The sequence below is a fragment of the Gymnodraco acuticeps genome, unplaced genomic scaffold, assembly GCF_902827175.1.
Source record: "Gymnodraco acuticeps unplaced genomic scaffold, fGymAcu1.1, whole genome shotgun sequence".
Classification (NCBI taxonomy): Eukaryota; Metazoa; Chordata; class Actinopteri; order Perciformes; family Bathydraconidae; genus Gymnodraco; species Gymnodraco acuticeps.
In genome coordinates this window covers 31,272-48,800 of record NW_022992289.1, presented here as the reverse complement: position 1 = coordinate 48,800, position 17,529 = coordinate 31,272, and the positions used below count along the sequence as shown (strand labels likewise).

The window sequence follows — 17,529 nt, the reverse complement described above, 5'->3', positions numbered from 1 at the left end:
TGTCTCCGGCTCTAATCTTAGCCTAGTGTTGCCCGAGTCAGGAAACGCATCATTTCCTGGGGAAACAAAGTTGTTATTATACCATTCTGCTCCACAGGTGTTCAGCTGCTCACAGACCGTCGCATGCAAGCGGAGGGGAAAGGGAGCGTGTACCGATGCCAATCCCTCACACACAAATGCTCTTTGTGATGCCCGTGCGTTCTCAAAAGGCAGCAGGGTGCCCTATCACTGATTCTGTTCCCAATTGGCATTCAACGGCAGTTTGCACGGACCAATGTGCCGGCCGCACAATGAGACCTTGTTTGGTTTTTTTTTATGATATTGAATCACGACCTCATTTTGCCATTGCAGCTGTGGGTTTGGAGCAGATGGTGCCAACAAAGATCAGAGCACTAATGTGTTTCATGTGTCCGGATGACCACCAGAGTGTAACCGCAGAGTTTGGGAAAGTACACATGATTCAGAATAGCACGTGGTTTCATCAAATTTAGATGATAGCTGCTTTTCAAAACATTGTTTGACAGTTTCTCTTGTACGCAGGCTTGTATAACATCACAATTGTGGTTAAGATCAAAATGAGACCACAGCCTAAACATTCTTCATTAATTCCAGATTATTCTGGGTTAAGGAAACCTACATAGACTATACATTTGTGGCGAGAGAACCAAGGTAGGTCAGGAAAGTCGCATGAAGGCAGGATATTGTGTATGAAATGTTTCAAATTTCACTCACTTACTACTGTAAAACAACAGTTAACTGACATACAAATACAGTTTAGCAAAGCAGAGGTTAAAACTATCAAAACTTAAAAATAATGACACTTTAGCGAAACAGGAAAACATCTTTCCAGTATTCAAAGGCATCTAAAAAAGAAATGATCTGAGAGTAGGAAACACTGGATTAAACCAAACAAGAGTACTAATAGGCTTTAGCAGGTATGACAACAAATAAGGTTATTAATGTCAGGATACATTTATGAAAAAAAGCATTATTACACTGGAGAACATTATAGTACAAAAATAAATATACAATCTTCTTGTAATTTCTGCAACAGATATGATTGAGAGTAATGTATTTTGTTTCCAATGCTCCACATTCCTGTCCAATAGGTGGCGTTGATGCACTAAATCGTTGGTTGCCGACCACCAATAAACCCTAAAAAGAAAGAAAACAAACGTACCCGTTCGAACTACACCACCCACCATGCATTTCGGCTTTCGCGCAAGCGCAGATGGGTTTATTTAGAATACAGACAAGCGGAAGCTCCACTCTGAAACTGACCGAACGGGATAGTTTTTGGTAAAGTTTCTTGTCTTTTGTGTTTTGCGTGTTTAATGACAGTACAGTGGTTATGAAATACAGTTAAGCAAATGTAGTTTACTTTAGATCTTATGTTGGTTTTGTCTGATGGAAACAGCGGCTTTAATCGTGACGTACAGCTTGGCTAATGAGCTAGCTTAGCAGGCTAGCTGAACTGACGTTAGCATGATGGGCCCCTCCATTCAGAGGAGAGCTTCTACTTTCTTAATGTTATTTATGTCAATTGACCTATATACATCAGTGCAGGGATTACATTGCGTATTTTAACAGCAAGGTGGTGATATGTGAGTGGTTGTGTTAACACAAGTGTTATATAAACGACAGGATAAGAAATAGTGAGGATAATCTGCCCAAAGCGAATGAATATTAAGATGTCAGGCAGACTTAATAAACTGCTGGGTGTCCAGAGTTCAATTAAGTCAGTGTTAGGAAACTCAAGCTGTTATTTTTAGGTAGTGCAGCGATTTGCTTGAAGCCAAACCACTTACATGTATGTTATTGTTTTGTATTGATATGTAAGATGATATCTTCCATTTACTGTCAGTTTGAGGAACTATATTACAGTGATTAGCAAAGTAAATGAAGCTTCTTTTTTTATAAACACACCACACCCTTTGCAGTGATTACGTAAATGAATGTTCTTCCTACAACATGTACACACTGACAGCTGAGCCTTTTTTGTTTATCATTGCAAAGTATTCAACGACATGGTGTTAGCCTGATCAGGAGAGTTACAAGACGCAAGAAAACACCACGATATAAGCCAAAGAACTACAGCAGAAAAGCAGCTACAACAGTTTTAAAATACATTAAATGTATACCTTGTGATTTGCACTAGAATAAGATTACATTGCATGAGAATACATGTAATAATTTCACTAGTATGCATGCAATCATTGTACTGGAATGGATGATAATATTAGAGTAGTTTTGATTTAATAGGTTGTTAGAATTGACTGAATGAGAAGTCGAATGGAAATGCATATGGCAGAGCACCATCTGGTGGGTAGAGGTTATTGTTGCATTTGATCTGTTCATAGTCAAAACTAGAAGAAGCAGGAATGGACTATATATTTATTTATCACAGTTTTAACTCTGAGATTTTCTACAATGTCACAAGTTTTTCAATGTGTTTAATTGCTTCACAACGCCATTGTCCTCCTGATCTAACTTTGGATTTTCGTTTAAATATTCTTCTTAATATTGTAATTTAAATTTGTGGTGCTATAATGTCCTCTTGTACAGCTATAAGCCACTTCGGTTGTGCTAAGCAGATTCATAATAGGGCCAGAGTAACTGTTTAATGTATTCATTTAAATGTATCTATTGTTCAACCCTTTTTTAATTCAATTTCAATTCAATTGATTAATCACATCTTTATGGAAAATACTACCTTAAGGCTATTTCAGTTCATTATATAGTTTGTATGTTCAATTATAATCTTTATTACAACACGCCCACACAAAAATAAATGTAGAAAAACTAAAATCTATAAAAACTCACAGACCCGGCCACTATCTCTCTCATACCTAGGAGTCAGATAGCATGTTAACAACAAGCGGGAGGAAGGTTTAAATGTATTTATTATCCTCTCAAGAATGGAAGTAGTCATCACACACTGAGACATTTGGGACAACTAGTTCCTGAACAGTGTCCTTCACATGCTGATATACAAGAGAGGCAGTTACACAGTCACAAGATGGAGGAATACCGGTTCAAAGCAGTTTAGTTCAGATTAGCTCCACGTCAGAAATGAGCATGCTTGTCATATGTCTGTCTCCATAGAGGCTGAATCATCATGTTAATCACATAGCTATCGTATGCCTAAAACAGTCCTGATGCTCTTCTAGGTAATCAAACATCCTGTCATGTACACAGCTACGTAGGGCCTTTGTTATCATGTGTACTCTGATATTGAAAGAGTACATTCAGTATTTTCCCAACAAATACTCAAATCTATAAAAACTCACAGACCCGGCCACTGTCTCTCTCATACCTAAGAGTCAGATAGCATGTTAACAACAAGCGGGAGGAATGTATAAAGTATGTGTACGCAAACTGAACCCAGGTCATTGGAGAAGTCGAATGCAGGGTTGTTTTATTATAATCTCTTGTCCCGCCCCCTGCAGGTGTGATGGAGAGGTGATGTTCCGGTCGGAGGAGTGATTTGGCCCCAGCAGCCATGACTGAGTGCTTCCTGCCCCCCAGCAGCAGCAGCCCTGGAGAGCAGCGCCGGGCGGAGCACCCCGGGGGCGTGGCGCGCACCCCCAGCTCCGAGGAGATCAGTCCCACCAAGTTCCCCGGGCTGTACCGCACCGGAGAACCCTCGCCGCCGCACGATGGACATCACCACGAGGCCCCGGACGCCTACGTCTCAGACGACGACAAAGAGCACAGCAAGAAGAAGAACAAGTTCAAGAAGAAGGAGAAGAGAAGTAAGATCTTGTCATTTCAGCTCAAGGGTTTATTATGTTGTAAGCCAAATCTTTGTCAAAGCTTAGAGAAAGGGCTGAAAGCTCAGGGAAGAATTTACTAAGTGACTTTGTGATACAAGTCTGGGTCATCTAATCCTACTATTTATTTAGATGTATTCATACTTTTGTTATAATGAACATAACAAAATAGAATAAAATGCATATTGTAGTACAAATATTGGGTGTACAAAATGTTTGAAATAGCAAGAATTAACTAAGTAAATGGCAAACTAGGATATATAGATTTGATGTTGATCTGCCCATCACTAAATGCTTGTAAATGCATTTTCACACCGTTAATTCGAGTGTATTAACACCTTAACTATAATGAAATACCTTATACTTCTGAAATAGCATTTAGTCAAACTTGCATGCAATATATATACGAGTCGGTTTACGTATCGCAGGCAAATTCATACTTATGGATTGATGGGCAGCATTTTAAGAAATCCTCCATTACAATCTTTAACAAAGCTTTCACATGAGCAACATCAGTTAAAGGTGGGGTAGGTCATTCACTTCAGAAACACTTTGTTATATTCCATGGAATGCTCTTAACATCCCGATAGCAATGAATATATTAAATGCTTTGACAATAATACATAAAAAATGTCATCTCTGGAAGCCGTGGCGCTGTAAAAAGCACGACCAATCATCTGAGCCGGCCTGGCTAAAGTATCTGGATGGCCTACCTGCCTGTCAGCCTTCCATCTCGTGCACAAACTTATCTCGTGCCCTCATTGGTCATGTGCGCGTTCGTGTGTGTTGGAGGAGGGGCTCTGTGAGGAAGTCTGAAGGAAGGGGCAGATTTTTTTTCGGCTGCGTAGTTTCAAATTCTAGCGCACTCGAGCTGGTTTCTCCATTCTTACCTACCCTACCTTTAAGTGTTTGTAAATGTTTTTGTAGTATTTTGTGATATACAGGAAATAGTTATTTTATAGGATTTGTTGACATTCACATTCCCTATCCTATCCCATTTGGGAGCGAACAAGTACGGGTCATCTACTTCAGGTCACTTAGCGTTAGAGTAGCAGAGAATGAAAACTATTGTAATGTTGCGGGAGGTCATCGCAGTTCCACTTTTCCATCCGCTGTCTGTCGCTCTGACAAATGTCCCTTTACTGAGAAATGTTTTTTACTGAGGCAGGCTCATTGTCCACGGTCCAGTATCAGGATATTTCCATGTCGGTATTTAGCTCTATCACCAGGATGTGGTGGGAGAGAGGAAGAGTTCAGAGCACACCCACAGAGAGAGACTAGTGAAGGTGTGTCGCGAGGCTTCTCAAGGATTACAGACTTTGAGTGAGTGATTCAATATCTTAACTTAATGCAGCATGGAGACCCAAACAGTTTTTCGCTGAAGGACTCTTGCCTTTTAAATCATCAGTTAAACAATGCTGACCTCGTAACAAGGGTGAGTCAATCAATCATTGCCTTTTCATTTGACCTCTCAACTGGCTCTCGTATGACTTTCCTACAACACACAGTGAATCACATTTAATTACCAGGGTTCCTACGGTCATTAAAAACCTGGAAAAGTCATGGAAATTCAAAATGGAAATTCCAGGCCCTGGAAAAGTTTTGGAAAACAATATTTTTCCCAAAGTTTTGGAAATGTAACTAAAGTTGCATCAAATATAATTTATATTTTATCTAATCGCCGAAATAGTAATACTATAACGATAATAAATACTGTATCTTATAGTAATACAACGTAAAATGTCATTTAACTGTCGAGGTATTTTGCTGGTGAGAGAGTTTTACAATCGCGCCCTCTAGTCTACAGTGGCTTTAGTCTGTAGAAGCTAGTAAGCCTACTATTTGTTTTGTCTTAGATAGGCACAACATGTTTCATATGCAGACCTTATTTTCCTGTTCCATGTTAAAATAAAAATGTTTCAGTGGTACCGCTGAGAACGAGTCATTTTGTTGGTCATGGAAAATGAGGTAAAGGTCATGGAAAAGTCATTGGTGAAAAAGTGTATGAACCCTGAATTACATTTAAAAACATCAAAACATGAACTTATATAACTCAAATGTTCATTTCCACATTGATGAGGCAAAAGGTGCTGTGGGAGCTATGCTAAATCTGTGGCTGACCTCCTTTCCAAGTCCCCGCTCTCCCCCTCCTTTGCTATCTTCTCTCTCACTCGTCTCCCTTCCTGTTTCTGTCTCACTGCTATCATGGTTCTGCCGTAGGAGGAGGATAAGAAAACGGGGGTGTTTCTCCCCTCAGATCTAACCCTATTTCTGTTTCTTCCCACTCTTTCTTTTCTCTCTTAGCGGAGGGCTACGCCGCCTTCCAGGAGGACAGTTCGGCCGACGAAGCAGAGAGCCCGTCCAAGATGAAGCGCTCCAAGGGAATCCATGTGTTCAAGAAACCCAGCTTCTCCAAGAAGAAGGAGAAGGAATTCAAGGTGAAGGAAAAGGAGAAGGAAAAGGAGAAGGAGAAGGAGAAGGAAAAGGAGAAGGAGAAAGAGAAGGAAAAGGAAAAGGCACCGAAGGAAGACAAAGCCGCCAAAGATAAGAAATCAAAGGATCTGACGGCAGCCGACGTGGTTAAACAATGGAAGGAGAAGAAGAAGAAGAAGAAACCGACAACAGAAGCAGAGCCCGTCCCGGTGGAGGTCCCCACCTTCAGACCCATCTTTGGAGCGCCTCTCACTGAAGCCGTGAAGAGGACGGCTCTGTACGACGGCCTCCAGCTGCCCGCCGTCTTCAGAGAGTGTGTGGACTACATCGAGAGTTACGGCATGAAGTGTGAAGGCATCTACAGAGTTTCAGGTAAACACCCTGAGACGTGGATTTTTCTATCGCGTTGCAAAAAGGGATAACTCAGGGATTTAAATCCAAGGGGGGAAAAGCGCAAAGTGAGAAGTGTGTCAGTATGTAGAATTACTTATAATGCCACCAGGCGAGAAGCAGCTTGATTGTGTATCAAATCAATCAACTCTACATAATCTATAAATATAATTGATGATGTTAAACCATGTTCTCGGCACTACATGTGCTACGTATTTATTTCCTTGTAGACTTCTTGAAATGTAAACGGGGACAGTCAATGAACCAAATGCAAATGATCATGGAGGTTCACTAACTATGAAAAATTAAAGAGTAGTTGTTGTTGTATTTTTACTAATACATTCAAACCAAAGTAAGTTATGAAGATCATTGACTATTTAAACTTAAAACTCAGTCAAGCTTTGCAAAATAAGTTGTATTCAGTTTTATTTAATAGATTAAAGACTGCACTGAAATGAGGTTAAGACAAACTACAAATAAAAAAGCTCTTCGAAAGCATCTTTCCTTAAAACACTAACGATCTTTGAGTACTTAAATAAAGTTTAACACGTCCTTTAAAACCCAAAACTAGATAATGTTTTGCTTTAATCCCCGATGACTAACATACCTCAACATTGGACTGAATCGACCTCTCGCTCTCAGGTATGAAGTCCAAGGTGGATGAGTTGAAAGCAGCGTACGACCGGGAGGAGTGCCCCTGCCTGGAGGAGTACGACCCGCACACGGTGGCCAGCCTCTTGAAGCAGTACCTGCGCGAGCTGCCGGAGAACCTGTTGGGTCGGGACCTGGCGCAGCGCTTCGAGGACGCCTGCGGTCGGCAGGTGGAGGCCGAGAAGATGGCGGAGTTTCACAGGCTGCTGGCCGAAGTGCCGCCGCAGAGCCGACTTCTCCTCTCCTGGCTCGTCACGCACATGGACCACGTCATCACCCGGGAGCTGGACACCAAGATGAATATTCAGAACATCTCCATCGTCCTCAACCCAACCATACAGGTCAGAGAGGATGCATAGATCACGCTGAGTAAAAGGAGATTAAGGGGAGAAGCACACACATGCTGCAGAAAGAGAGCAACAGGCAAACTAACCATCAACATGAAAATAGATCATGCTCAAGTGTACTTCCAGGATAAGAAACATCCCCTTAGCAACTAGCCAACTGAGCTTTTATTGGATCAAACAGCCGGTTCATCTTTAAAACGCTGGCCTAGTTTAATGAGTCTGATTTATTCCCACAGGGGACACTCTGTGGCTGCTCCACTTATTCTCAACTAACAGCAGCAGGAGCAACTCCACTGTTAAACAAACACTTCTCTTCATGAATTAGTCCGGGTTCAATTCAATCTGTCAATATGCAGGAATGTGTGGGAGAGAATATGTATATTTAGTTTTACTGCAGTCTGACAAACATCATACAAACCACATCACACACTGCAAGACTAAATGCTGTGTGTGTGTACAGAGTGTGTGTGTGCCAGGTGTTTACTTATTTGTTTACCTTGCGTTCAGATCGGGAACCGTGTTCTCTACATGTTCTTCACACACGTGAGGGAGCTGTTTGGAGACGTGGTCCTGAAGCCGGTGGTGCGGCCGCTCCGCTGGTCCAACATGGCCACCATGCCGGCGCTGCCCGAGACCCAGGAGAGCGTCAAGGAGGAGATCCGACGACAGGTGAGCTCTGGCTCTCTGCAGCCAAATGGTTCAAACATATTTGTAGTTCCGTCTAATCCAAAAGTGTATATATCCACAAGTAGCAATAAGCTTGACTCCAACAAAAATACGTCTCAGGAAAGAGACTTGTTTACAAAAGATATCAGAACAAACACAAAGGTCAAAAAACGATATTGCTCCGAGATTCTTTTCTCCTTCTAATTACAAGCAGCTGCTGTCGGCTGTGACGTCAATTTTACAACGGCTGGTTTAAATACATCATATAATAATACTAATAACAACGGATTACAATGTGTATATATATATATATATATATATATACACATAATATATCAAATGATACATTTTAACATATGACTCCAACAATATGAATCAGTGATAGATACCACTCTCTATCTGATTAGAATGAAACAGTCTTCACATCACCCTTCATTATTCCTCAACGTTTTTACACTGTGTTTTTATTGTGAATAGAATATGTTTTTGAGTATTTGTGGGACAGAACAAACTATTTAAAAACATAAATGTGTGCGTTGAGAAGCTGCAACTTGCCTAAAGAGTCCTTAAGCAACACACTATATTTAGGGATTAAAGTCCGACAGTAGATGCAAAGCAATGCAGCAGGAATTTAGCAAAGTAAGCTGCTTCTGTTGCAGTGCTTTATCTTTGCCTCTGTTACTCCGTGTACCAGGACTTCATATTTTCTCTCCATGTGCCAGAAGTTCCTGTCCTTTAATATATATATATATATAAAGGACAGGAACATATATATATATATATATGCCTGATCATGTAAAACATTGCAAATTAAACAAAAAGTGGAGATGCATAACCTGCTGCTACCATCTTCAACTTTACATGAGGGATTTTGTGAAAGGCAGTCCTAAAAACAAACTCAATCTGTATCCTTATTTGATTTCCTTCTAGTGAATGTCTGCCTTTAAATAATGCATGGGAAAAGACATGCATGTTTAAAGGTCACCTATTATGCGAAATCCACTTCTTCATGTCTCTTCTACATCACCATGTGTCCCCTCTTCTTCATGTCTCTTCTACATCAACATGTGTCCCCTCTTCTTCATGTCTCCTCTACATCACCATGTGTCCCCTCTTCTTCATGTCTCTTCTACATCACCATGTGTCCCCTCTCCTTCATGTCTCTTCTACATCAACATGTGTCCCCTCTTCTTCATGTCTCTTCTACATCACCATGTGTCCCCTCTCCTTCATGTCTCTTCTACATCAACATGTGTCCCCTCTTCTTCATGTCTCTTCTACATCAACATGTGTCCCCTCTTCTTCATGTCTCTTCTACATCACCATGTGTCCCCTCTCCTTCATGTCTCTTCTACATCAACATGTGTCCCCTCTTCTTCATGTCTCTTCTACATCAACATGTGTCCCCTCTTCTTCATGTCTCTTCTACATCAACATGTGTCCCCTCTTCTTCATGTCTCTTCTACATCACCATGTGTCCCCTCTTCTTCATGTCTCTTCTACATCAACATGTGTCCCCTCTTCTTCATGTCTCTTCTACATCAACATGTGTCCCCTCTTCTCCATGTCTCTTCTACATCAACATGTGTCCCCTCTTCTTCATGTCTCTTCTACATCAACATGTGTCCCCTCTTCTTCATGTCTCTTCTACATCAACATGTGTCCCCTCTTCTTCATGTCTCTTCTACATCAACATGTGTCCCCTCTTCTTCATGTCTCTTCTACATCAACATGTGTCCCCTCTTCTTCATGTCTCTTCTACATCAACATGTGTCCCCTCTTCTTCATGTCTCTTCTACATCAACATGTGTCCCCTCTTCTTCATGTCTCTTCTACATCAACATGTGTCCCCTCTTCTTCATGTCTCTTCTACATCAACATGTGTCCCCCTCTTCTTCATGTCTCTTCTACATCAACATGTGTCCCCTCTTCTTCATGTCTCTTCTACATAAACATGTGTCCCCTCTTCTTCATGTCTCTTCTACATCAACATGTGTCCCCTCTTCTTCATGTCTCTTCTACATCAACATGTGTCCCCTCTTCTTCATGTCTCTTCTACATCAACATGTGTCCCCTCTTCTTCATGTCTCTTCTACATAAACATGTGTCCCCTCTTCTTCATGTCTCTTCTACATCAACATGTGTCCCCTCTTCTTCATGTCTCTTCTACATCACCATGTGTCCCCTCTTCTTCATGTCTCTTCTACATCAACATGTGTCCCCACTTCTTCATGTCTCTTCTGCATCAACATGTGTCCCCTCTTCTTCATGTCTCTTCTACATCAACATGTGTCCCCTCTTCTTCATGTCTCTTCTACATCAACATGTGTCCCCTCTTCTCATGTCTCTTCTACATCAACATGTGTCCCCTCTTCTTCATGTCTCTTCTACATCAACATGTGTCCCCTCTTCTCATGTCTCTTCTACATCAACATGTGTCCCCTCTTCTTCATGTCTCTTCTACATCAACATGTGTCCCCTCTTCTCATGTCTCTTCTACATCACCATGTGTCCCCTCTTCTTCATGTCTCTTCTACATCAACATGTGTCCCCTCTTCTTCATGTCTCTTCTACATCAACATGTGTCCCCTCTTCTTCATGTCTCTTCTACATCAACATGTGTCCCCTCTTCTTCATGTCTCTTCTACATCAACATGTGTCCCCTCTTCTTCATGTCTCTTCTACATCAACATGTGTCCCCTCTTCTTCATGTCTCTTCTACATCAACATGTGTCCCCTCTTCTTCATGTCTCTTCTACATCAACATGTGTCCCCTCTTCTTCACGTCTCTTCTACGATCGAAACATGTGTCCCCTCTTCTTCACTGTCTCTTCTACATCAACATGTGTCCCCTCTTCTCCATGTCTCTTCTACATCAACATGTGTCCCCTCTTCTTCATGTCTCTTCTACATCAACATGTGTCCCCTCTTCTTCATGTCTCTTCTACATCAACATGTGTCCCCTCTTCTTCACGTCTCTTCTACATCAACATGTGTCCCCTCTTCTTCACGTCTCTCTTCTACATCAACATGTGTCCCCTCTTCTTCACGTCTCTTCTACATCACCATGTGTCCCCTCTTCTTCATGTCTCTTCTACATCAACATGTGTCCCCTCTTCTCCATGTCTCTTCTTCATCAACATGTGTCCCCTCTTCTTCATGTCTCTTCTACATCAACATGTGTCCCCTCTTCTTCACGTCTCTTCTACATCAACATGTGTCCCCTCTTCTCCATGTCTCTTCTTCATCAACATGTGTCCCCTCTTCTTCATGTCTCTTCTACATCAACATGTGTCCCCCCCTTCTTCATGTCTCTTCTACATCAACATGTGTCCCCCTCTTCTTCATGTCTCTTCTACATCAACATGTGTCCCCTCTTCTTCATGTCTCTTCTACATCAACATGTGTCCCCTCTTCTCCATGTCTCTTCTTCATCAACATGTGTCCCCTCTTCTTCATGTCTCTTCTACATCAACATGTGTCCCCTCTTCTTCACGGTCTCTTCTACATCAACATGTGTCCCCTCTTCTCCATGTCTCTTCTTCATCAACATGTGTCCCCTCTTCTCCATGTCTCTTCTTCATCAACATGTGTCCCCTCTTCTTCACGTCTCTTCTACATCAACATGTGTCCCCTCTTCTCCATGTCTCTTCTTCATCAACATGTGTCCCCTCTTCTTCATGTCTCTTCTACATCAACATGTGTCCCCTCTTCTTCACGTCTCTTCTACATCAACATGTGTCCCCTCTTCTTCATGTCTCTTCTACATCAACATGTGTCCCCTCTTCTTCATGTCTCTTCTACATCAACATGTGTCCCCTCTTCTTCATGTCTCTTCTACATCAACATGTGTCCCCTCTTCTTCATGTCTCTTCTACATCAACATGTGTCCCCTCTTCTTCATGTCTCTTCTACATCAACATGTGTCCCCTCTTCTTCACGTCTCTTCTACATCAACATGTGTCCCCTCTTCTTCAATGTCTCTTCTACATCAACATGTGTCCCCTCTTCTTCATGTCTCTTCTACATCAACATGTGTCCCCTCTTCTTCATGTCTCTTCTACATCAACATGTGTCCCCTCTTCTTCACGTCTCTTCTACATCAACATGTGTCCCCTCTTCTTCATGTCTCTTCTACATCACCATGTGTCCTCTCTTCTTCATGTCTCTTCTACATCAACATGTGTCCCCTCTGTGGAAAGAGACTGAAAGTTTCAGGAACAAAGATTCTCTCTCTTTTTGATCCATTTCTATAAAAACCTGTCTGAAAATGAGCTGATCAGCTTTTGGACACTTTATGATGTCATAACGATTTCTTGGCTTGAGTAACCATTAGCCAATCAGCAACCAAGGTAACCCCCCCCCCCACCTTATCACCTGAATCTCCTCCTAGAGCACCATTGTGTTCTTTGTAACCAAATGTCTCTCAGAGGGGCGTGGGGAGCGGCTCCTTATTTTCATCTAAAGTAACAGACAGAGAATCAGCACTTTGGAAACAGGGCTGAAACAGAGGGGATTATGGGTAATGCTGCAATGATCTGTTTGGTGTTTGGAGCCAAACACTTCAGAGACATGTTTGTAGATATCTGAGACCTATAATATATTGATGAGAAACAGTATACTAGGGGACCTTTAAAGGTTAGTGCATAGACGTTGACGTCAGTTTAAATTCAGTTTGCCAGCTATTGCTGTAATTAAGACCATTTCGCTTTTTTTTATTGCGATCATTTTAAGTTGCTCTGGACGAGTGACAACTGAATATAAATATGTTTGTGATTCAGGAGTTCCTGCTGAACTGCCTGCACAGGGACCTGCAGGCGGGGGTGAAGGACTTGTCCAAAGAGGAGCGGCTCTGGGAGGTGCAGAGAATCCTGACTGCTCTGAAACGCAAACTGAGGGAGGCCAAACGCCAGGTTGGTTCTGGAGACAATATTTGTGTATATATATATTTGTTTTTATTTCAATAGGTGATAAAACATACCAATATATGGAGAGGGGCGCTGTCAAGATATGAGATTTTGACTCCACAATTTTTGCAATATCTTTAGAAAATTCGAGAAAAATCTCAAATCAGTCCATTTCATCTTTATTTGGTTCTTTTGTTTCCTTTGTTGGTAAAAGTTAGTGAGAGATCTGCAACCATATCTGTTCAAGAGTGTACAAAAAGAACTATTACAATTAAAGGAGCATTATTAACATGATATCAATATTTACACCTGTATTACTTTAGATCACTGCACTTATTTACATTTTCGTGCTTGAACTGCATGTGAATACACATAAAGCACACAGATAAACATCTCACCATATAATGCAATTTAGTACAACAATACCATAGAGAGGTGAAGTCCCTCCCCTTCCGGTTGAGCTCCATGGGACCTTATTTCAGAAAAATGATGTATTGAAGTCAATGGAGAGAGAAAGATTATCTTTCCATCCCGTTTGAATTGTGCCACGAATTACACATATGATGTTTGTCAATTTAAAAGATAATTTTGCAAGTTAAAAAAAAGTGTGGTAAAACTGTGAAGTCACACATTTTTGTGTGAAACCGCTCAATGAACTACATCTCCCGTCTCGCACTACACACCAAGACGGCCGTCACGTTGAAACATTTCACTTCTTTCTTTCAGAATGAGGCGGAAAGTATTAAAAGAGGTGAAAATCACTACGAGTCTGGGCACGTTGAGAGCTGTGCATACACACAAGGGGAGTTAGTCGGTTCCGTAAGAGCCAGCATGCAGGACCGGGACTCTGGGATGTGTAGTCTTTCTAGTTGCGTATTTTTCATAGTCTTATATTTCAACAGTTTTACGACAAACTGTGACTTTTTTGACTTGGAAATTATTTGTTAAGATTGCCAAACATCATATGTGTAATTCGTGGCACAATTCAAACGGGATCGAAAGATAATCTTTCTCTCTCCATTGACTTCAATACATACTTTTTAAGTAGATGGGCGGGACTTCGCCTCTCTATAGACCTTAATCAATGTAAAAAGATAAAAGTTTGAACATTGCAAGGTTCACAAAGAAAAAAGAAAAGTTTGAACATAGTGCTTTATTTCATTATCTTTCCTCCTTTTGAATTGTAGGAGTGTGAGACTAAGATCGCCCAGGAGATAGCAAGCCTCTCAAAGGAAGATGTTTCAAAAGAGGAAATGACCGAGAATGAGGAGGAAGTCCTCAACCTCCTCTTAGCACAGGTGAGTCAACAAAACACACAAAAAACTCAAGTGTCTAATAAAAAATCAATTGTTTTATAAATGATCTAATTCAAATTGTATCTACAGTTCAATTTGCTCTTAGCTCCAAGTAAGCCAACCTGAGATGGAATCATGTTGTGTTTTCCTCTGAATAATCAGGAGAACGAGATCCTGACGGAGCAGGAGGAGCTGATCTCTCTGGAGCAGGTGCTGCGCAGACAGATTGCCACGGAGAAGGAGGAAATCGAGAGACTGCGGGCAGAGATTGCAGACATCCAGAGGTGAGGAAAGACTGGAAATGTTTGGATGCTTAATATATTTAAAATCAATCTAAAGTTCTGAAATATAACCCAGCGTTGTGTTCCTCAGTCGGCAGCAGGGGCGCAGTGAGACAGAGGAGTATTCGTCGGACAGTGAAAGCGAGAGTGAAGACGAGGAAGAGCTGCAGATGATCCTGGAAGACCTGCAGAAGCAAAACGAGGAACTGGAGGTGAGCCAAACGTTACGTGCTGATTAGTGGACAAAATGGAGTATATTAAAAAAGTTTAAAGGCAAAATGTATCAAAATACCTTTTTTTAAATAAAAGTATTGTTGTGCTGCATACACGTCTTGGCTTACAAAAAAAAAGTGTGGTACTACAGACCCATCATCAATTATGATATGCTTTTCAATACAAATGAGAATAATAATCTTAAAATAACAGTCCAATTTAAGTTATCAAATATTTTTCTAAATTGTGCAGCCCTATCGTATATTGTCTGTTATAGTCCATTCATTATCTTAACAATTGTGGCAAGTATGTAAAGTTCTGATTATAGTCCACATAAACACTCAGAATATTAGTCTTGGTCTATATAATTCATATTTGAGTCTGAGAATTTCCCACATGGTGCTGTTTCTGAGGATGTTGTTTGAAAATATGGACCTGAGCATTATAAAACAAAACATGATGGTTGACTGGCTTTGTGTTATTTCCTTGTAGAACAAAAACACTCACCTGAACCAGGCCATCCACGAGGAGCAGGAAGCCATCTTGGAGCTCCGCGTGCAGCTCCGCCTGATGCAGAGCCACAAGCTGCAGCAGGAGCTGACCGTCCAGCCGCCGGCAGAGCAACCCCCGCCCGCTCAGCCCAGCCCAGAGCCCCGCGCAGAGGAGCAAACCAAGCGCTCCGTTGTGGCCGTTGTCGCTGGCGCAGAAGTTGCTCCCTCAGCCAATGGCAAAGCAGCAGCTAAGGATCCTTCAAAACCCTCACCGAACAAAGACAGGAGGGACACCAACATGTGAGACGTGTTGGTGCTGCTGTACGTCTCTGGTCAGTTGTCCTGTAGAGTCACTGGAGTCTCACTTTGCTGGAGTTCATCAGTAATAGTGTCCACCAAGTGGCTGGTATGTCTAAGGCGTCCTGACTCTTTAAGCAGAAATCACACAACGTTTTCGCTTTTTTTCCATGCAAACACAAATGATAATAATACAAATTAAAATAGCTCTAGTCGACAAGTGGCTTCTATTGCGAAAGACCAGGTGGAGCGAATCAAATCCACAGTGCCAAGCCTGTATGGAGAAATGAAGGGATTCATAAGTAAGGTAGGGGAAGGAAGAAAGTGAGGCACCTTGCCAGTATCAGACATAACGTTTATTCTTTCCTGGTAAGGTCTCATGAAACAAACAAAGACCACACCATAGTCCCTGTGTCTCACTATGTCCCTCACCTTAATGCAAATTAGACATTAGGAGCGAGACCACTGTGCCATAACCGAAGATGCCAGAGAACCACTAATACAAAAGCTCTTTGAATAATGAAGAATTTATGATTGGTCTGTCTATATATTATATATTTAAGTAGTATTCTGAAGAATACGATGACTATTCGGAAAATGCATTGATTTTAAGTTACAGCTTTTTTAGTAATATATGAATATGTAAAGATATATCGTAGGTGCTTTCTTTTCTTTGAACGGTAGATGCACATAAGCACAGTGGCGTTGTCCCTCTCAACTGACCAGTGGATGAAAACTATTAACGGCAAACAATCGCGCAACTAAAAGATAAATCATCACTGGAAAATGTAGACAAACAGCTGGAGGCCGCATTGTTACAGTCACACCTTGCAGTGGTGTGCAATCATCTTCTCTGCCTCTCTTGCACAAACAAGGTTTAATGATGAAACGTCAAATCTGTAGTGATGATTATTGTCGCCAAAATGTGTGCAGAGACACGGAGGCTTGTCTAGTTTTGTTCATTATTTGTTCATGTTTTTTTTTTTTTACTTGATGTTCTGAGTTATTGTTCATGGCATCAGTTGGAAGTGAGTAAAACAAACCCTCAAGATTACAAGTCAATCATTTCATTTCACAACTGATCCATGACTCGCAAAGTACTGTCATTGTCCAGTGATATTTAAAGCAAAGGCATGACCTGACTAACTTACCGTTTGTGTATATCATTGTAAGATTGCAAACACTGTATTTTCAGCTCTTGCGTTTTGTCATGTTATTTGTCTCGTTATTAATGACCTGTATGCTAGTGTGAATGCCCCTGCTTTGGTTGCGGGTAAATCAAGCAATCTCATCTGGACTCATGATTCTCTGTGTTATTAATCCTGTGACTGAAACAAATACATGCTAGTTTGGGCTCAGAAGCTTCTCATGAGGTTATTTTCATATTGTTCCAAGCTTTTTGTAGCTTATTGTTGCAGACAAAATAATGCTGTGAAGAATAAAATGTCGATCTAATAAATGTACTGCATATTTGTCTCCTTCTCTGACACCCTAGTGTTTACTATGTCTACTGGAAGTGTAGTCTATATTTAGTGCTTCCTATTTTCCATTACACATTCAAATACTTATGTCCCCTCCCAACCTGAGGAGGTTTTACATAAAACATTTGCACAACATTTGCATCCATTTTGAGGAAGTGAAACACGTAATTGTCAGCCTTTGTGAATCAAGCCAGTGGTATCTAAAGGCCAAGAGATCGTGGAACCACCCCATTGTTTTGGTGTCAAGCTTTTTGGTTTCCGATTTGGAAAGTAGATGCGCCGTCAAGTAGGAAATACACAGCCA

General features: G+C 41.3%; 1 protein-coding gene across 1 annotated transcript; it reads left to right on the top strand.

The window, feature by feature from the left end:
- The first annotated feature begins 1,183 nt into the window (after positions 1-1,183).
- On the top strand, positions 1,184-17,233 carry ralbp1 (ralA binding protein 1). The gene is made up of 10 exons (XM_034207771.1): positions 1,184-1,299; positions 3,450-3,755; positions 6,078-6,578; positions 7,239-7,588; positions 8,102-8,263; positions 13,042-13,173; positions 14,355-14,465; positions 14,625-14,746; positions 14,835-14,955; positions 15,449-17,233. The coding sequence occupies exons 2-10, from the start codon at positions 3,503-3,505 to the stop codon at positions 15,749-15,751; spliced, it is 2,055 nt and encodes a 684-aa protein (XP_034063662.1). The 5' UTR covers positions 1,184-1,299; positions 3,450-3,502; the 3' UTR covers positions 15,752-17,233.
- Positions 17,234-17,529: the final 296 nt, after the last annotated feature.